The sequence below is a fragment of the Trichogramma pretiosum genome, unplaced genomic scaffold (genome assembly GCF_000599845.2).
Source record: "Trichogramma pretiosum strain Unisexual culture from Peru unplaced genomic scaffold, Tpre_2.0 scaffold43, whole genome shotgun sequence".
In the NCBI taxonomy this organism is placed as follows: Eukaryota; Metazoa; Arthropoda; class Insecta; order Hymenoptera; family Trichogrammatidae; genus Trichogramma; species Trichogramma pretiosum.
This window is the reverse complement of record NW_019640864.1, coordinates 1,094,957-1,116,452: the sequence shown is the minus strand read 5'-3', so window position 1 is coordinate 1,116,452 and position 21,496 is coordinate 1,094,957. Positions and strand designations below refer to the sequence as shown.

General features: G+C 43.0%; 1 protein-coding gene and 2 non-coding genes across 3 annotated transcripts in view; all 3 read left to right on the top strand.

The window, feature by feature from the left end:
- The window catches only part of LOC111693228 (probable serine/threonine-protein kinase samkC), a 57,799-nt gene that overhangs the window by 5,454 nt on the left and 30,849 nt on the right, over nucleotides 1–21,496 (top strand). The window contains exons 5-6 of the mRNA XM_023457521.1: nucleotides 15,905–15,940; nucleotides 16,247–16,372. Of these exons, the coding sequence (XP_023313289.1) occupies nucleotides 15,905–15,940; nucleotides 16,247–16,372 (162 nt within the window). The remainder of the gene's footprint in view (nucleotides 1–15,904; nucleotides 15,941–16,246; nucleotides 16,373–21,496) is intronic.
- Trnaa-agc lies at nucleotides 10,740–10,812 on the top strand. Its single transcript has one exon. It is a non-coding gene; the product is annotated as a tRNA-Ala (tRNA).
- On the top strand, nucleotides 11,228–11,300 carry Trnaa-agc. The gene has a single exon. It is a non-coding gene; the product is annotated as a tRNA-Ala (tRNA).

Genomic DNA, 21,496 nt, shown 5'->3' with positions numbered 1-21,496 from the left:
TTTTTATGGAAATCAAAGATTTTCACGCGATCACATCGGATACAGATAGACAGACAGCAGCGTACATTTGCTTGGGATATCATACACGGCTGAGAGCGGCTTATTGAGATTCAACGAAGAACGAAAGAAAAAAAAATGGAGACGAAGGGGAAGGGGGGAGGAAATGCTTCGTACAACTCCTCTGCAAGTAGCTATGGTAAATTTCTTGTCAAACTATATCGAGAGCGAACGAACGAAAACAGTCTTCCGAACTCGAGAAGACGACGTATATATAGCTCGTTCGTGGAGTAGTACGTACGTACGTCGGGAGAATTTAGACGCATACATTAGAGAGAGAGAGACGACTACGACGAAGAAGCGAACTTTGCCGACGAATATCAGTCAAAGCTCGCTCGCTTATATATATAGCGGGTATAATATATATGCTTGCTTGCGCGCGGCTTGTGCACTCGTGCTCTCTTCTGCCTTTCTCTCTCGCTCTCTATGGCACGGTAAACCGCGTAAAGTAATCTTACAGAATGTATATGCAAAGGAGGGTTTTGTGCGCGCTCCTCGTGTGCTTGCAGCGCGATACGATCCTTCCGCCGACAAGATTTCGAACAAGAGGGGCTCTCTCTCTCTCTCTCTCTCTCTCTCCAAGTTGATCTTCTAGTACTAGTAGTAAAGAGAGAGGAAGAAGAAGCTTGGAGATGCGCGATGGCGTTGAGAGATCGCGGCGCGTATCCTATACATATACGCATGCAGGTTCGACGGCAAAGACCGATATTACATCGCGATCGCTTATGTATGCATTATACATACGCACACACATGCACATGAGGGATGACGATGAGATATATTACGCTGAGATTTTTCTTGAGCGTTCTCCATACGTACCCCCGGTGCGAACGGCAAAATTAATCGAACGTTTCCGTTTTCCATTTGTCTATCCCGATTGCGCGTCTGTATAATGTAGTATTTGAAAGCGGATCGGCGTAAGCAATTTTCGAAACCTCGAACGACGACGACGACGACGACGACGTAATCTCGACGATTCATCTATTATATATGTTATACGCGAACAGTTTGCAACACGAAAAAGTCATGTACGGCCAATTACTTCATTAGTTCACAATTAAAAGGCTTCATCCAGCGCTTTATAGGAAGGAAAAAAAAGTTCGTCTACTTCTACTGCTGCTGAACATTGGCGGCACAAAGACCAAGGCTCTATGTAACTCGTTCGGTAAAATACTCATACACACACATTAGCTTTTGATCGAATTGCTCAAGCGCCGATCTCGAGGCTCACACATCGAGCAATGCAATACGTAATATTTGCTATAGGTCTAAACCGAGGAAAACAAAATACGCGGCGGTGCACATTGTATGTATGCACCGCTCCCAATTTCGTCTCCCAATAATATGAACTTTCCTACTCCGAGTTCCTCTATTATCTCGACGCTCGAATCTATACTTTCGCTGCCTAAAATCCTCGAGAGCACGACTTGGTCCCTGTGAACAATAATAAACGTGTGTCTGTGAGTTAATACATACACACGTCCAAGTCGATTTCTATTTTTCATCCCAGCTATATATACTGATAAAAATGCGCCGTATACCTACTACGAGTGTGTAATACGTGCTGTGTATACAAGCGGAGAGACACGAGGCGCGGTGCACCAGAGCCTCCGCGCGCGGCATTGTTTCCACGGAAGAAATATTTCGACTATTAATCAGCGCAGGCGCGCGCGACGTCGTGCTCTGCTCCGTGCGAGAGAGAGACACCTGGAAAACAGCACGCACACGCATATTAACTCGTATGATATATCAGAGCGGGTAACGCCACCGTCTTGCTCTCTTTTGCGCTCTGCAACGCGTACGCACTTTTTGTTTTATTTTCTCATAATATGGCTGCGTCGCGTTCCGCTTCGAGCGAAAATCATAAAAATGAAGTCGGAAAAGCCATCGGGGCTACATCTAAAGAATGTTCAAGTAGCCCACTCGTTAACGAAAGCTACATCCGCGGAAAGCTTTATATCGTTCATTATTACTTGCCCAGTTCAGCGATAGGAAAAGATTATGATTACTTTTTTCTTCTGTAAATACTGACTAGCAACATGTGAGGGATGCGCCTTCGGCAAACGCGCGAGCTTTTCTTATAATTACACGTAATAAATAAAGTTACAGGTACTTAATATTTAATTTTTACCAATTAAAGAGGTTGGGGACGCAACCGAGTTCGAATCAGCCACTATCAAGAAACAGCGGAAGGTAGACACTTGATTTGACTAGGTGGGTCGCTGGTATCATAGGCTCAAAGCCTATACGCATGCTATCGTATTTTTGTCTACTGCTAATCTCCCGAATTGTGTTTGCATGTAGAGCAAACATGAAATTCATTTATTATTAATAAAATTACTTTGAAATGTGCTCGAATATACAATATAGTCGATGATATTTGAAAGGCTATAACTTCATTTTTAATTACGTGAAATTTGATCACGATCTTTCATCTTTATCACAAGTTATACTTGAATTCGTGTGAAATATCTTGCGCGCTCCTATGGTAGCCATGTTAAAAAAGTGTACTTTTGAAATTAAAATTTAAAAAATGCAACTCGACAAACGAAGCTGAAATTTCAGGAGAACAGTATAAGGGGTTTTAACTATCAAATCCCGAAGTTTCAACTTCGTGGACCATCTTGACCTAAAGTCCCCAAAGTCCTTAATACTTACAACTATCATGTTTGATAAATCCAATGATAAGTTCTAGAAAAAAACAGTGCTTTGATTTATACAATTATTTCGACTTTGTCACTTGTAGATTTACACAATTTAAAGTACTCGCCATCTAGTGTCAAAAGTTTGAAGTAGTATTATCGTAATTAAATTCGCTAAAAGCGATGATTCCAATGTAATGTAAATCAGCATTCAGCTTTCGCGAAAAATAGAATAGTCTTACAATAGGCGTTTGGTCTTGTCAGTTAGAGCGGTCGTTGGCTCAGTGGTTAGCGTGCTAGCTACAGAAACAAAGGCCGCTCGAGGAGCCTTGGATTCGAATCCTGGTGAAAATCGGATTTTTCCGATTGCCATTCGGCAGGATGAGAACCCATGTGATCCGCCTGTCTCGGGGTGGGTTTTTCCCTGGAGGAGGAGGAGGAGGAGGGTTTAGTGCATATGCACTACGTATACCCCCAGTCTAATGAGAGAGAGAGAAAAAAAAAGAAAATTTCCAGTAATTGAAATTTTAATCAATAATAAAAATATCATGTATCCGTGACACTTTGACGCGAAAAAGGTACTGCAATAAAATATTTGATATATCGACTTGCAGTCTTTGATGTTGAAGAATAACTCCTTCAATTAGTCATGTTTATTCTGAAAATTTTTCCAAACGATGTGCAGTTGTGTCCAATTTTCAACAGATATTTGGTCGAGTTTTCGTAACCACAGTCCATGGCCAAGTGCAACGGTGTTTTACCTTATTTGTCCTGGGCGTTGATCTGCACCGACCGATCTTTGCAGACAGTCGGTCAGATCAACGCCCGGAATAAGTAAGGATTCGCCACGTCATTACGTCGTCTATTTGGCAGGAAAGGTTCAAAGGAGTCAATCCTTCTGAATTGCCTAAATTCGGATCGGCACCTATGGCATTGAGAAAAGGTGCCGGTCCGAATTTTGTCATTTCACAGGATTTTTTCTAACAAGAGCATCGAGATCTCGTTCAAATTGTCCTGGATATCGACTTGCACCAACTGATGTACTTCGTCGATGATCTGAAAGAACAACTCCGTCCAGTCATGGTTAAATTTCCGTTGAAACGTTCTATGGTCAAGTGCTACAGATAGTATCTTTTATTATGATTTATTTTTTACAAAATATCAGTCGGAGTAAAGACGAATGGAAAATTATTAATATTGACTCTTGTCATTTCGAGTACCTATATAGTTACAAGATATAACGACGTCATCACGTCGTCTATCTCGCAGGAACGATTAAAGGAGTCAATCCTTCTGAGTTGTCTAAATTCGGATCGGCACCTATGGCTTTAAAGATAGGTGCCGATCCGAATTTTGTCAATTCACAGGTTTTTTCCAGAGAACGTCATCACTTTGTCTATCTCGCAGGAAAGGTTCAAAGGAGTTAATCCTTCTGAGTTGTCAAAATTCGGATCGGCACCTATGTTTTTGAGAGAAGGTACCGGTCCGAATTTTGTCAATTCACAGGGTTTTATCTGAAAACGTCATTACTTCGTCTATCTCGCAGGAAAGGTTCAAAGGAGTCAATCCTTCTGAGTTGTCTAAATTCGGATCGGCACCTACGGCATTAATGAAAGGTACCGGTCCGAATTTTGTCAATTCACAGGTTTTTTTCTGAATACGTCATTATTTCGTCTATCTCGCAGGAAAGGTTCAAAGGAGTCAATCCTTCTGAGTTGTCAAAATTCGGATCGGCACCTATGTTTTTGAGTGAAGGTGCCGGTCCGAATTTTGTCAATTCACAGGTTTTTTCCTGCAAGTGCAAAGGAATCAAGCCATCTTGTCCTGGGCATTGATTTACACCAACTGATGTTTTTTGTCGATGATCTTGAAAAATAACTCATAGTACTAGTCGGAGTAAAGACGAATAGAAGCTTGTATATATCTGTGGTGGAAAGGGCTAACGAGATAACTCCATTTTTCGTGTTTTCGAGAAAAACACGTTTTAAGTTGCGCACGAGGGCCTAGCTAGACGCGGACGACTAAAGATCTGTACCTATGGTATCTTTACCTATTATGAGGTATCTTTTAAACTATGTATTTGTGAAATTGAAATACGCATCATAGTGATGATACGGAGTAAAAAATATGGACTTATCTCGTTAGCCCTTTCCACGCTTTGCACTCAAGTCCACTTTTGGCGGTGACATTTTTTTCAATGTCAACAATTTCGCTTAGTTTGTGATCAAACCCTCATTTAATGATTTTACATTGATAAAATAGCTCATTTAACGTTCTACTGGTGTCAGATCTCAAATCTGGCAATGGAAAAAGCCAAACTGAAAATCGCGAAAATGGCCCCTTGTATATCAAATGTACCCACCGTATAGTGAAATTCACAATATTCGAAGAGCGTGAGAGCCATTTGTATGCTTGAATATCATTTTCTTCCATTTTCAAATCAAAGTAGACTCTTTATCGCATTTTGTAGCTCGCAAAGGTGGACTTATTTCGGATTTGGCCAGGAATCGTTTGCAGTGAAATGGATTTATCTCGTTAGGTACGGTGTTATATTTAACGATAGGTGCTCTTTTCAGCTTTTGTGACACTTGTACCTTAAAGTAGACATAACATATAGGTAATTCATGTCATAAACTCGATTTCGAAAAAAATGGAGTTATCTCGTTAGCCTTTTCCACCGCAGATATTTACTATTGTACTTTCAACAACAGATGTACGTAGTTTTGATTATAATATATCAGAGTACCTAGGTAGTGATGAGATATAACGACGGCATCACGTCGTCTAACTCGCAGAAGAGGTTCAATGGAGTCAATCCTTCTGAGTTGTCTAAATTCGGATCGGCGCCTACGTTTTTGAGAGAAGGTGCCGGTCCGAATTTTGTCAATTCACAGGGTTTTTTCTAAGAAACTTCATCACTTCGTTTTTCTCGCAGGAAAAGATCAAAGGAGTCAACCCTTCTGAGTTGTCTAAATTCGGATCGGCACCTATGTATTTGAGAGAAGGTGCCAGTCCGAATTTTGTCAATTCACAGGTTTTTTCTTGAGAAGTGCAGAGAAATCCAGCCAAACTTGTCCTGGGCATCGACTTTTACCAACTAATATTTTTCGTCAAAACTTACTTGTATTTACTTTCGTACTTTCGAGCACAGATGTACGTATTTTAATTATAATATATCAGAGTACCTATGTATTTGACTTTTGATTTGTAGATTAACTTTTAAGTCGATTTTAAATGTAAAGTACCGAAATTTGAGGTCCAAATCAAAATTATATATAAAATTGAATTGAATTTAATGCATGTGAAGCGCATATAAAATTTTCAAGTGACTGTATAAATTGTAATAGATCAAAGCGTGACATTTGAGCTGCTGCCATGGAAGAAGATATTGTTTCTATATCGCCAAGTTGTCTTGCGGGCTGAATAATGTATAGACACTACGAGGCAGGCGATATACATACCCGAGCCGCAGCATGTGCGCATCTACAGCAAGAGCCCATACGAGCCGGTGGTGCGCGCGCGCGAACGTCTTACTGTTATTTTAATTAGACTACTTTGTTCGCGCAGGATAGGGACAGAAAGAGAGAGAGAGAGAGAGAGAGAGAGAGAGCTATAAAGCCCGAAGGAGATAAGATTTATCTCCCGCTTGGCGCGCGTATACGCCTTCGCGTACACGTGTATATCTATATAAGAAGCATCATGACGTACGTGGAAAACGACGAGTTTTATACATATACCGTCTATCTGCATGGCAGAAGAAAAATCTGCCAGACGGTCCTGCTTGTTCTTGTTTATTTTTTCTCTCTCTTTTCTATGCGTATAACGATGAAATTCGCGTTTGTCAAGCTTAATTAAATAATGCTTGCGCGCGGCTCGTTTTGTTACACGCCTGTGTAGCATATACATACGTGCGATATGCGTTTGTAAAGAATTAATTATCATTAAGTTTTTACCTTAATATAAACTCGGTTTGTACAAAAGGATGTTTCGTTTGTGAATTCGTGTTCTAGCGCATTGTTCGCCACAAAAAGGGGGCAGATGCTCGACCGATAATAATCCGCGCTGGCGAATCGTAGAAGAAAAAATAGCTTCGTGCCGTAGAAACATTATAATATAACGTCGCGCGCGACCGAAAAGTACGTTACAGGCAAAGGAAGAAAAAAAAGCAGAAAGAAGGGAAAAAAATTTAGCGAGCATTTGTGCGCACCTCCACTCTCCTGCGCGCAAGAGAGACAGAGAGAGAGAGAGAATTCCTGCTGCCCCGGTGTTGCGAAGATTTATCGATCCTTGCAAAATTGAATTAACGACGTCAAACATCCAACCGGAAGACGGGATAAGAATCGAAATTGAAATGTAAAAATTCCAAAGCGCAGAGTAGTTGTGTGTATATGTGTGCATAGCTGCAGTGTAACAGTCCCGCGAAGTTCATAGAGAAAAACGGGGCGCATTATACCGTTCCCGCGTGACGCGATGCTCGCGCGCGCGCGCGGGAGCAAAGAATTAATATCACCGTAATTGCTCCAGCACGTCTAACAATTGCATTAATTTTCGTGTTAAGAAAAAAAAATTAAATACGTGGTAGTACGGCTTACCCGAGAGAGTTCAAAGACGCGCGGTACCGCCCCGAGTATAATTTAATCATTACACGTGTGAGCTCTAATCACGGCCTCGTATAAACGTCGTTCATTAGTGGGGCGGCCCCATATCGTACGTGTTCGATCGATCGCGAGATCGTCGCCGAACGATCGTCAAAATAATCCGAATTCTCGTGGCGGTGAACTTGACTACGTCGCGTTTTATATACGTATGTATATATAGCAATGTTAATCTCGGAACACGATCGTCGTCATAGATATTTGCGTATCCCGAGCAGCCATCCGACGACGTCCTTACAAGATATTAGCCTCTCTCTCTCGTACGCAGACACATACACATCGAATCGGATATAATTCTCCATTCGCATTCGGCGTATATATAATATCTTTGAGAATCTGGGCGTGGACGCGTATAGCGTGCTATATAGCGGGCTCGAAATCGACGTAATACGGATGATGATACGATCGAGTCGAGCGATAAAAGCGAATCGCGTCTCGCGAGTGTACGCGATGATGCATTCTGCGCGCTTCGCTGGGCTCTTTAATCGAATTACTCCTCATTTGTCATTCGAAATGTGAGCGCAAGCTGTGGAGCTGGATGCGTAGGATGTATATTTGCACAGCCGAGAGAGAGAGAGAGAGTGAGAGAGAGAGAGATGCTTATCGGCCCTTATATACTCGCGATTGTCTCTTCCGTGCAGTGCGTAATACTTATTGACTGCCGACGCGCCGGCATGTGTGTGTACGTTCGGGCCGTTTCGTCATTATTTAGGCTGCGATGTATCGGGTATAAATGTACGAATGTTCATCGCGTATATCGACGCCATATAGCTGCCACGCTCGAATATGCGCTAATAAATTTAACGCACACACATATAGTTCAGAACACATAATACGCGACTCGATTCGTTGGCCCTGTGCACTTCACGTATGATATACGTGTGTGTGTACGTGTGTATGAGCAGTGTTCGCGGGTCCGCGCGCGAATGAATTCCCGCGCGCCGCAGCGAGGATTAACATATTCGACGCGCATAAATCGCAACCGATGCGGCGCGCAGTTGTGTGTGCGTGTAGTATAGATAGGTAGGTAGGTAGGTGTACCGCGGTCACGCGGAGGACTGCACTCCATGCGGTGTATATCTGGCGCACAGCTTGCAAGCCAAGCCAGTATGTATATACGCTATAATGATAATAATAATTTTCAGTCCGACGCCAGCCCGCGCGCGACCCCGCGAAAGGATCCAAAAGAGAGAGAGAGAGAGAGTTTCTCTTACTTCCCGCGTCCTTGCGATTGGGATCTATCGTTAAAAGTGCTCCTCTCGTATAACTATCTATTTATCTTCTTCTTCTCCTCCTCCGTTTTCTCTCTGCATTGCTCTTTCCTACGTATACCTGCTTTAAGTGTACTACGTGCTCGCAAGAGAGAAAGAGAGAGAGAGACGAGGAGCATGTCTTATCGGAGCATCGGCCAGTCACGGCTATTTGTATTCATAAGTCCGCGGGAGGCCCCGAAGAGAGAGAGAGAGAGAGTTGGAAAGATTCGCAAAGTTGTCCGTGTGTGTGTGTGTGTGTGTGTGTGTGCACAAACTGCCGTGTACGTATGCAAGTCTCGCCTATATTCGTCCTCCGTTAACCGAACTGAAGGCTTCTGTTAAGAATTGCAGCCAGTTCTCTCCGCAGCAATTCGGATCTGACTTTTGGACCCGCGCAGCTCTTGGGCCAAAGATGATATATATCGAATAGGCGCCGTTGCAACTTTTCGCATAGCCCAGTGCATTATAATATATAACGTAATATATCTCATAGATATTTTCGACTTTTAAAAGCAGCTGTGCCGATGCTGCGTGGCTCGTGAATATGTTTATACAATATAATCGCACAATTACGATCTTAAGCCAACTAAACGCTTTCACGAGGCGTTCGCTCGAATATACACACACACACAAATAAATATAAGCCTATTGTAAGAATGCGACCAGTCATCGAGTTATATTTAATTTTTCATATGATATCAAGCCACCCGTCGAGCATTTCGAACCTCTTGATGAAACTTATATAGCCAAGGCACAAATTGAAGCAAACGGCGTCGGGTATCTCGCCCCGCACGAGCGAAGATATAACGAAAGGATCGATAGCTTTTTTCTTGATTATTTTTTTTTCCTTGTTGCTGCTCTCCACAAAGCTTTTTGACATTGTTATGCAGGCTCTGGTAAGATAAAACAATCACCGAGGATCAATTATACCCTCTTCCTCTCGAGCTATAATCTGCCAAAGTGATTGTCTCCGAGAACACAAGGATTATAGCGCGATTTTTCACCTGCGAGCAGTGCACATTTAACGGCACGTAGCATACACACAGGCTCAAGTGCGAGGCATCGGCTTCCGTGCCCGTACACGATGCGTGTATATCGGCATCAATTTCGGATCGGCAAACATTCTCGACGCGGCGGTTCGTGAGCGTTCATCCTTGCGCGTCAACGACCCAGCTACTTAGGCTCACGTGTGCGTACAAGACCCCGTGTGTGCAGCAGCGGCCTGTCGATGCTTATGCACACGAGATATACGTACAGAGGTACGCGTATACCTACGTAGGAGAGAGAGAGAGAGAGAGAGTCAAAGGAAGGCTGGGCTTTTGCGCTATCTATATGCTAATCCATTGAGATGGTACTCGGAGATTGCCCCGACGGAATTAGCTCGGGCTATATCGGGAGGCCTGCCTCGCACAAGGATATATAGAACTTCTCTCTTTTGGCTCGTCGTATATCCTAAGCCTCGAGCTGCTCGCGCGTGTGCGAGTGTGTGTATATGGGTATGCATAAGAGAGTCAAGGGGTAGTTGTGGGCGGCGGTAGGCTTGGAGTATCATCTTTGGCCGCAGTTCCGGGCACTCGGGAATAAAGGCTTTTAAGCTATTTAATAATAAACGCATGTAAATACCTAAAAAAGGCCAGAAAAAGAAAAGAACAGGTGGACTTTGAACTTGACAAACTCTATTAAAATAAAGCATCATACCAATTCATTCTCCGTCTCCATCATTTCTCATCTCATTACCAATTATATCATCATATCACTAAAACTTAGACCTAAATAGTTTTAATAAACAATATACATTTAAAAAACAGTATACAAGACGTTATAATAAAAATAAAATGGATAAATAAAAACTAATAAAAAAATAAGATTTTGGTGTTAAAATTTATCAGTATCAATTTTTTTATTTATAAAAACCTTTCGAAAAATTAAAAGTTCTAATTTTTTAAATTTTCACAAGTGATTTTTGTTTCGAAAATAATTCTGAACGTAACAATCCGGTATTTCAAACTTACAACTCGACAACTCGATCAGCATGAAACATGTTACTTAATTAGGTCTTGAGAACTTTTTGAGATCTATACTTTCTCTTAATCTTTAAAATCTGATTATCTTAAAATATTGATTAAATATCTGGGGGCGTAGCTCAGATGGTAGAGCGCTCGCTTAGCATGCGAGAGGTACCGGGATCGATACCCGGCGCCTCCAATTATTTTGCAATTAACAATGATAATTTACTGAAAAAAAAGATCTGATACGAATTTTGATCTAAATATCTGAAAATATGTCGTATTTGTTTGAATTTATGAATTTTTTATGGGTACATACTTTTTTTCTTACTTTCTTCAATAATTCGATTTTTTAAATAAATTGTTCATAAAATTAATTCCTCAAAAATGTTAAAACTCAATCTATTAAAGGGATTATTTTAAAAAAAACGCAAAAGCTCATTAGTATTTTTTGTGCATACACTTTAAGATTTTTCACCACCCAGTCCGAGCCTAAAGCATTGAAATCTCGTTCCGTTGTAAACATTCAATATTCTATATCCAAAAATGTTCGATCGTTACATTTTTGGTCATCCATTGTAATTTCATGATCTCTTTGAGATCATCAGGTATCAGGGGGCGTAGCTCAGATGGTAGAGCGCTCGCTTAGCATGCGAGAGGTACCGGGATCGATACCCGGCGCCTCCAATTATTTTGTAATTGAAAAAGATTTACTGAAAAAAAGATCCGAGAATGATTTTAGACCAAATATTGAAAAACTTGGCGGTTTTTTGATGATTGTGTATAACAGTAATTTCTCTACAATTCCACAACTCAATACAAATAAAGTATCACTCTGTATAAACGAAACAGTTAATTACTATCTTTTGTGTATACAATTTAATTTCCCGCAAAAATTTAACTTATAGCAATGAAGCCTTGATTTGTTATAAACAATCAATATACATCGTACCAATAAGTGTTCAATTACACTGTTTGTTGATGATTGTAATAAAGTGATCTTTTAAGCTTTAACAGGCTTAAGGAGCCGTAGCGAAAATGCTAGAGCTCTTTCTTAGCTTCTTTCTGCAGAGGAGATAGCAGTGACCCCAAAAAAGAAAGAAAAAGAGAAAACAACAGGTCGACCTTCGACTTGACCAACTCTGTTGAAATCGTGCATCGTACCGATTCATCCTCCCCGCAGCTGGCGCCTATCTCTGCACTTGCAACACTCGCGCCAGTGTCCAGCGAAAGCGCGAGGAATTAGTTAAACATCGGATCAATTTGTAATTATTAAAGCCGAACAATGTGTCTTAACATGACGCGTAGCTTGTCCGAGCACGTGTTAATCTAGGACCCAGCCAGGTTTTTCTACCTCGTCATCGTCGTATACTATATATCCTACGTACCTCGAGATTTGCGCGACGCTCTGCGCGCAGTCAGTCAGCCGTAACAGTGCGAATAATCATTATTGCCGCGTACGTGTATGTGTGTAAGCCCGTGGTGCTGTATATACGCCTACGCAAAATTGACCCGTTTCCGCTGCTTATTATAAACAGCTCTTCCTTTTTTTTATTTTCAAGCAGCGCGTATGTATACTCTGACGATCGGTTCTCACGCGTGACTTGGCAGAACTGCGCAGAGGGCCCAACTGCGGCGTTAATAAGCCCTCGGTGTTGGTGTGTGTGGGTATGCGTGTAAGGATGCACGATAAGATAGACATATGTAAGCGAGAGTTTCGAATTGCCTCTTGCTCTTTATGTACATTCAGAAGTTCTTGACAGTGGATTTTTATTACAAGTTCAAATAGGCTCGTTTTAATCGTGACATTAAAGTTAATTTGCGGGAAAAAATGTGGGTATAAATGCTCGAACCGATCGCTTGATCGTTATTGGGTTGAATAAACCAGCGATATATTCACCTGCTGCTTGGCAATATCGGGACAACGTATTGTATCGCGTCGCAGCGATGGCAGAATTTATTAACCCTCGTGTTATACGTCCGTGTGTGTATATGCATGTGTTTGTGGAGCAACTCATCGGCGCTATACGCGGCTCGAGAGATGACAAACTCCACTGAGCCGCCTCGCGCCGAGAGATAGAGATGCAGAGAAAATATTGCAACGGGTGGGCGTGCGTATTATACGTCGCGACGACGACAACGACAACGATAAACATTCGAAAATACAACGCCACATGAATCATCTAGAATTCGATTCGGATCGCCGTGTGTACTATACCGTCGGCAGCGGGTACCACAATAATATCCACTTTATTCGGCCGAGCTTGTGTGTTAATATACGTCTGCAATCGGTGGTCGGATTTTTTATTTGTAGATTTTATATCGTACATGGATCCCGACATGGAAACGCTTATGTCGAACACGGCTCTCTCTCTCTCTCTCTCGATATACACACGCATAGCCGCGGTGTGCTGCGCGGCAATACGATGCTTTTTTGATCGATTCGTGTAGTAGTTGTTGGAACGGTGGCAATTTATCCGCATATATACGTGTGCCGCGCAAGAGATTGAAATATACAAAATGACGATTCGAGCCGCGTTATAGTCACTCATGGCAGAAATCGACTGTCTATATGCTCTGCAGGTATAGCGGCGGGAGCAGAGAAGGCGTCGCCGAACTATGCGCTGAATCACCCGCAACGAGAGTTTTCCTGTCAGCACCAGCTATATAGTACCAGCTATCGTGTGCGCGTAGTACATAGTAGATGTCGTCGTCGGGCGAAATAACCCCGCGTGCGGAGTGTACGTGTGTATGTGTGTGTGGTGTGGGGATGTAGAAAGGCAAAGCGCGCGCGGGACTCGACTCGTTCAACGGTAGCAGCCGCCGCGAAAGCCAGCCAGAAATGAATGCATACGAACGCCCATTAAGCGAATAAATCAGGCTAACGTTATCCGCAGAATAGCATAATCGATCTCACCTAACTCCGAGCTAGACAACTATGCTAAATTCTTCCACCTCCGCATCCCCTTCCCCCTGCGAATACAAACTCGTACTGCAGCTTTGTAAGCGTAAATTCTGGCCTATGGATTTCGGCTTATCCGGAGAGCGCAACGATTTCCCAATGTCCAGCCATTTTCCTTTTGATATAATAATTTTCCATTACGTTCTTTGAATGTGCGGCTACACACGCAAGGCCATAAATGTGTTCGATGCAAAAGGTGCATAAATCGCTTGGTTACGCACGCACACAGCATCCCATACACAAGCTCGTACACGCGCCTATTCAAGCTACCACTTTCAAGAATGCCTTTCGGACTCTTCAACGCGCCGTCTCGATTATGCAGTGCGTATAGATGTACAGCGGCGAAAATGTTCCGGCGCACGCGCGCGTATGTGTGTGTGTATTGCGCTCGTGCCTTTGGCCCCGGAGGTCGTAATAAAGCTAATTCCTGCTCGAGGCACCGCGTCGTGTCTTGCTCCGCGTTACCCCGCCGACGCGTGTATTATCCCCGTGTACGGGTGAGCTTTGCATACATATAACCTGCGCCCGCTCGTGTTGTGTACGCTCTTTTCCGCACGAATGATTCTCTGCCGTGTATTATTATTATTACTCCAAGTGGAGAATCGCTATGAATTGATTTAGCGGATGCTGATTAGGCTTGCTCTCGAGAGAGATATGCTTTTTTCACGGAGTTCGAGTTGCTCTGTACTTTCAAGTGGCGTATGCTGATTTCGTCCAAGTTTAATTTTTCTCTACAAGTACATGCGGTGGTTATTGTTGTTGTTTCGATGTTCTTGCTTTTTAGCTTCCATCGGCGTATAACGACGAACGACACGCGGCCATCTCTCCGTATAGGCGACGCGCATCGGGGCTTTGATCGATTACAGCTTCCTATGAGCATCCTCGAGCTTTATAGATACGTGCATGCACATATCGTACAAGCGCCTCGGTAGACCCAACCTTAATCGAGTCTGCCCGTATATATACGATGTGTAATTTCACCTTTGCATCTCGGATGAATTGCGAGGCAGCAGCAGCGATGGCGGCGTTGACACGTTCTGCCTTAATTAATTCATGAATTTTGACGGAGCCTCCTCGTGCGAGGCGCAACATCATCGCTCGTAACACGATCGTCATCTGTGAAAATTCATCCCTGAACATGTACAGATCGGTTCGGCAAGAAACAAAAAACAAAGCCAAACTGTAATAAGAACAACGCCGTCGATATATAATTGATTTGATCGAGAATCGAGCCTTTTTCGTCTTTTTCTGGTGTCTAATGCGTATACACCCCAAGTGTTATAAATCTTTATTGCCCTGTTAGCAACAGGTATTCGAAAATTGATAACGATGATAGATGACGTCAAAAAGCCTCGATCCAAAGTGAGCAATCCAAGCGAACGAATAAAAGCTATATATGCGCGCGGAGCCTCCGCGGCATGACGAGTGCAAAATACAAGCGATTTAACAGGAATGAGTAGTCGTTTAGCGTCAGCGATGGATCCAATACACTTTTTTTTGGCTCATGCTCTCGCGCGCATAAAACGACGCAGATCGATTCTAGTCGTTTATTTCTCTTCGTTGTTATTCCAATGATTTGCCATTGTTTCGATCTTGAATTGAAGATGGGCAAAAATTGGGATTTTTATTCCAACGCAATATTATAAAGTTTATAAAAAAATCACATTGAATCGAGGCAAAAAGCCGTATAACGTAAAACACAAGCTGGCCTTTCGTATTGCTGAAGTGTTAGCATACCAGCGAAGGCTTGGCTTTTATCTCAGGGATCACTGGCTCGTCGACGAATGGCCGCAGATTGATTAACGGCTTTTCTCAGCGAGAAGTCGATCGACCTCGCCGCACGAAACTGCGTTAAGTGCCAAAAGCTAATCCATCGGGTGAATGAGAATTTGATTTTGGTTTGTCTTGAAAGGCGATTTTCGCAAAGGGCTATTATTAAGGTCCACTTAATTGAATTTATAAGTCAACGATCAATTTTATTTATTTTTATGTTTTTATATGCAATTTTGTTTTGTAGTTATAAGCTCTTCATAGTACTTAGATATTATCAATGCGTATCAATGCACATTTTATCTTGAAAAAATTTCTATAAACTACTTTTGAAGAAAATATAAAGAAATTATCAAAAATAGCAATTCAATCTTAAGTAATATAGATTTAAAACTACACCAATCAATTCAATTAGATTCAATTTATCCATGAATCCATTACAGGACATTAAATAAGAATCAGAAACTGAATGAACAGTTTTTATATATAATGTAATAGACCGATTTCTCCATCAAATTTAAACGGTGATTAATATTGTCTTTTTTTGCTCTCGCCGCAGGGAACCGAGGAGGATGACAGAGCTTCCGTCGCATCGGTAAGTTTAGCATCATCATCCAAGTCATTACCTTTATTTCAATTTTTTGCCGTTCATTATTAACCGACAGGTTAGTGCTAAGCCTCGTCAAGCAAATTGATTTAAGAAAACGCACCGCATAATTTTTATTCAACTAATGTTATGAATCTATTTTCTTCGTTATTAATATCATTTTTTTGTTCTTTCGCGGTTAAACTGCTTTTGAAAAATATTAAAAATCGACTCGCATTTACTCACTCATACATCATCGCCTGCTCGCTTGATTACTAATAATTGCTTCGACGAATTTATTATACCAACGTACAGTTTTTACTTCCGGCTCAACAGCAACTGGACGCAAAGTCACGCGAATGGTTGGTCCGAGCAGCACAGGGTGACTATCAGGCACTTGCGAAACTTGCGGCTGAGGAACCCCGACTCGCCAGAACTAAGGTAAGTTTTATAACAAACATAATATAATATTCTTTTTATTTATTGTTTCTCTTATGATAATATTATGCATTTATAACTACGAATCACGCATAAACATTGTTTTTCTTAACATTAAAACTTACCTCAATAATTCGAATCCATTGAAAATTCAAGGCTAATAAAGTCCGAGAACTCAAAATAATACATCTCAAAAATGTATAGTTTGATCCGTACATTATGATAACCATTACCTAGCTACAATTATCATGTTTTGTTGGAGTATTATCCTGAAATAGATATATGCTTATTTTTGCAAAGTAATGTGGAAAATTTGGTAGGATTTACAGCAATTTTTGTGATTATGTTTATGATTATCCAATTTTTAAATTTTGTTTTTGTTGTAAATGTTCAGTGAACTCGAGGATTTTTCAGCCTACGGAAAAAATTATAACATTCAAACTAATCAATTGTTCGCGAAAAGCGATACAGCTACTGCGGGCAAAAGTATCGGAGCGCACATAATACGCTAAACTCGCCACACCCGCTACGCGTAAATCCCGCGCAGGCTATCCTGACTCGATCCCGCGTGCGCGCGCGAGCGGTACACCGATGCAAAACGAGCGCGCCGCGCAGTTTCGATAAATTTTCTAAGCGGCAGTTGTAACCGCGGATTTACGTATGTGCACGTAGTTTTGTGTGTACACTGCAATCCAGGAGGACGAAAAAAAAACGAGAGAGACCGAAAAAGAATGTAAGCCGCAATATAGCATACGTGACCAGCGAATTTTGCATTTTGCGTTCGTTCACGTTCGGCGCTCGAACACTATTGCTGCTGCGCGCTTAAAAGTCGGTAATTCTTCGTTGAAATATTTTTTTCTTGTCAACTCGTCAAGTCATTGCCGTTCATAGCGTTAGAGGCAAATTGCGAAATTGTTTTTGCACGCATAACGATGAAAATTTTTCATTTTCCCGTAAAAAAAAATCGTCCGAGAGACCGTCGAAATTCATTCTCCAGTCGCGTTGCACAATGGGAGAATATCCCTCCTGTCTGCGCGTACGAAGCGCTCCTGTAGCAGGCTCCGGGCCACGTCCCTCGGGATGAATTGTCCGAGGCCGCGTGTTTGTGGATATAACATCGTTGCGCATAGAGACTTCTGTATAGAGGCAAGGCAGCCTCGGTACTCGCTACTCATACATATCACAAGTCTCATTTCGCGGGGGAGCAGCAGCAGCAGCAGCTCTAGCTCTGGTGTATTATAAGCACAAATGCAGTAATATACGCGAGTGCGGGCATGGTCTCAGCTCGTCGTCTGAGGAAGAGGAGGAGGAGTCGTGGGGCTTTGTTTGGCTCGCGCGTTTGAATTAGAAGTTCGCGCCGCGACACGCTTGTAATGCGCTGCTATATTATATATATAACACCACACGTGCATTTTAGCTGCATTAGAGACCCGAATAAGTTGTTGTATGCGCGTCGTACTAACCTGCTAATCCGCTCTACATATACATGTATATTGCCTTGGCAAGGCGCGCGTGATTCATTATAATACCTCAGCTCTCGTGTGTGTGTACATATCGTGCGGTATTTACTCGTCGAGTAACTTATGTATATTATACGAACCGAGCCGGGGCTGAGGGGCGCGCGCGCACGAAAAACAACACGAGTCAAACATTTCCAGCCATCCAGGCACTCGATTTATCGTCCTCGATATTTCTCTATCTCTCTCTCTCGGCTTGACTTTTTTTCTCTCCCTCTCGCGTGTGCTTCAGCAGCTATAGCATAGCTATAGCAATGGCTATGTGTACGATATGTATATGAGCTGGTGGATTTGTGAATGTATGTGTGTGTGTGCGCGTCTATGTGCGCAAGGGGTTAAACGCGTTGATTAGCTGCGGTGTTGATTTAATTACCGAGGGAGTAATTGGCACGACTACTGCGCGTCGTATTATATACGTATAGGCCAGTATAGTTTCTTCTTCTCCCTTCCAATCCACATCTCTCACCTCGCTTCTCCCCCCGCCGTTCACGTGTGCACGTGTAAGTGTATAGACGCGCGGATATATATTCGGGGAATTGCCGTTGCATATTCATCGATAGATTATTATAAGCGAGTATGAGGCTCGTCGGCTCGGAGAATTGGACGTTAGCGAGGCTGCGCTGCGCATCGCTGCTCGCTGCTGCTACTGCACGATCTCGAGAGACTCCAAACGGATATATAATAATATCTATACGTATACGTACATACTCATTCGTCGAGGTGAAGATCAGTCGGAAAAATTATCCGACGGGCGCCGCTGATGCCGTTGCCGCTCGTGTGCACTGCGCGCCCATAAAAACGTCATCCAATCAAAAACAGGGTTTTGAACTTAACTGCAGCTCGGCGGCGCGTGCATCAAATTCAGTGCCAGTGTCGATGTACAACGTTAGTCGTGATATTCCATCAGTTCCGCGCATTTACCCCGTGCACAGATATATCTATGTGATACACTCAATGTCATCCCATATAATGCGAGAGCATTCGGAGCTCGTACGTTTGTGCGTTATGCATCGTATATTCAGGAGCTATATTTGCGATTCGCGCAGCGCCAAAGCTCGAGCTACCCCGCGCGCGCGCGAGCCTATATAATATATACCTAAAGCTCTCGTAAAACTCGAGCTTGATTTACGACGGATGCCCATTAGACGCGTGTAACTGCCATCATCGATGCGACGCGCTTAAATCTGCCGCCGCTGCTACGGTGCTGCTCGTGTACCCCGTATATGCCCATTGTGTCGCGCGCCTGCGTTATGTGTCGGCTTCCGCTGCAGGTGTATACGTCAGAGAGAGGTACTTCATTAAAAATCGATGCTGCATCGATGTATTTGGTATACCATTAATGACCTCTTGCGCGCGTGTCAAGACACGATAATAACCCTGCGCGAGTCATTCTCCTAGCTTAAAAGTTTCAATTTACAGAGATTTTAAGTGCGCGTAAATACTCGTGTTTCCGCGCAGCAATGTTGAAAATAGCAGCTCGTTAATATTGCAGCCGCTAGTGTATATGGCAGGATTTCAATTTGTAACGTATCGACGGCGCACAATTCAATTAAAGTATTCATTAAAATCTAATCAGTGCGAATCTCGACGCCGTTACGCTGGTACAGAGCCCGCGCGGCGGTTTCTTCAATTTATTCCTTTTCCACCGACGTAACAATTTTACAGGAGTTGAGCTTTCGACCGCGAAGAACCTCGATTACCATGGAAATTTAATCGATGATCGCAGACGAAGGAGTTTTGATTCTTCCATTTCTATAAATCTTCTTTGAGGCATGCGTGTGTGTGTTTGATACGTATACGCACTAGCGAGGTACTACCGTGTTGGTAAACGGGATTCTTATTTATCATATTGATTTTATCGTTTCGCTCTGTGCGCGAGCACCGCAATATATAACTGCGGATCGATTAAATTTTCCACTTCGTCACTCGAGGAGGTTTCGGGATGATCATTTTTTGCTCGTTTCGTTTTTAATAAACTCAAAGAGCCAACGAGTCTATATAAGTTGGTCGATTTGTCTCTCTCCTTTTTTAAACCTGTCCCTTTCATCCACGAGCTCGTATAATACGTAAACGCACACGCCCACCCAACCGAAATAATCATCGCTCGTATCAGATTCTAATTATCAGCCTTTAAACAAACAAATAAACGCGAGGCTGTGTGGCTGCTGCGTCGATCTCTCGCGAGGCCGGACCGCTGCACCGCTCGGTGTAATTCTCTCTTTCGCTTATATGCCACACGAGAGAGCGAGCGAGCGAGCGAGCTCCGCCTGATTTAAGGAGTGTAAGACCGCCCACCCCGATATTGCGCGCTTCTGCGGACTTTGCGACTCGTTGCAGCTCTCTCTCTCTCTCGCTCGGCACTGTCTGCATTGGCTTCATATACCTGCCGAAAAGCAAAAAAACGAGCAAACACGATTTTTGATGCCAGCCTTCGATTAGGTCATTAATTATTTTATCGTAACTTTAGCGCGATGCCATTTTAATGGCGCCCCACGTTTATCCGAGTACAGCCGCGAGAGCAGCAACAGCTCGTAATTTCTAATGAACTTAACTTTCACAATTTTCATTAATTTTGCGCGCGCGGTGGATCGCGCTGTGCTTTGCACTTGCATTACCGCGTGTACGTGTATATATAACTCGACGACATACATCATTGAGTTGTTGGGAGGAAAAATTTCGGAGCAACAATTCGAAGTACACTGCGCACAGAGCGCCACGAGCACGATACATATAAATAGCGTCCTAATGGTAGCTCAAGATAAGCCTCGTGTACGTACATATGAACCATTAGCTCGAACAATGCTTCGCGAAATCCCCCAAGGATTTTCCGAAGAAACTTCGGCTGGACTCGCTGCTGGGCAGCAGCAGCGGCAGCGGCAGCGGAGAGGAAAGGAGAGGCGGATCTCGAGCTCGTTGACCTCGACGCTTGTCCTAAATTTCCAAAGAGACCATTACATACGAATATATATTTGCTCTTCTGAGAGAGTTAAAAAGAAGAAAACGCATATCCGAATTGTAATTATTTTGCGATTGCAAGCTTACGTACTCCGTATAAACGTATACACACACAGACATGCACCTATACATCAATCCGCGTGCCAACTCAATTTGGTCGAAGAGAGAAATCGCCTCGGATCGATCGAAACGCGAAGGTATAAAGCAATAGCCCCTCGCGCATTGGCACCTCCTTCTTTCGATTACCTTCCGCTTCTTATGCTGCTTCTTCGTCTCACGATCATGCTGCAGCAGCAGTCTCTGACAATGCCAATATACATCGTCCACGCTCTCGTGCCCCTGAAGTATGCGCACGTATGTATATAATACGGACTCGAGATCGAAGCGCAGGCCGCGCGCGCAGGACTTAACGAAAGACTGATTTATGCTCGCAATTATACATCGGTAATATAATATAGGCCTGGCGATGATGCGCGCGCGCGTGAACAACTCATTATTCCATCGGATGTGGCTGCTGTTGGACTGGTGATTTGGTTCTTGTGCACACAGGGACGGGGGTGCACGCGTGAGTTAACTTCTTTTTATTTCAATTTTTTAATTCCTTTTATTTGCACGATTGTAAGTAGGCACCTTCTCTCTCTCTCTCTCTCTCTCT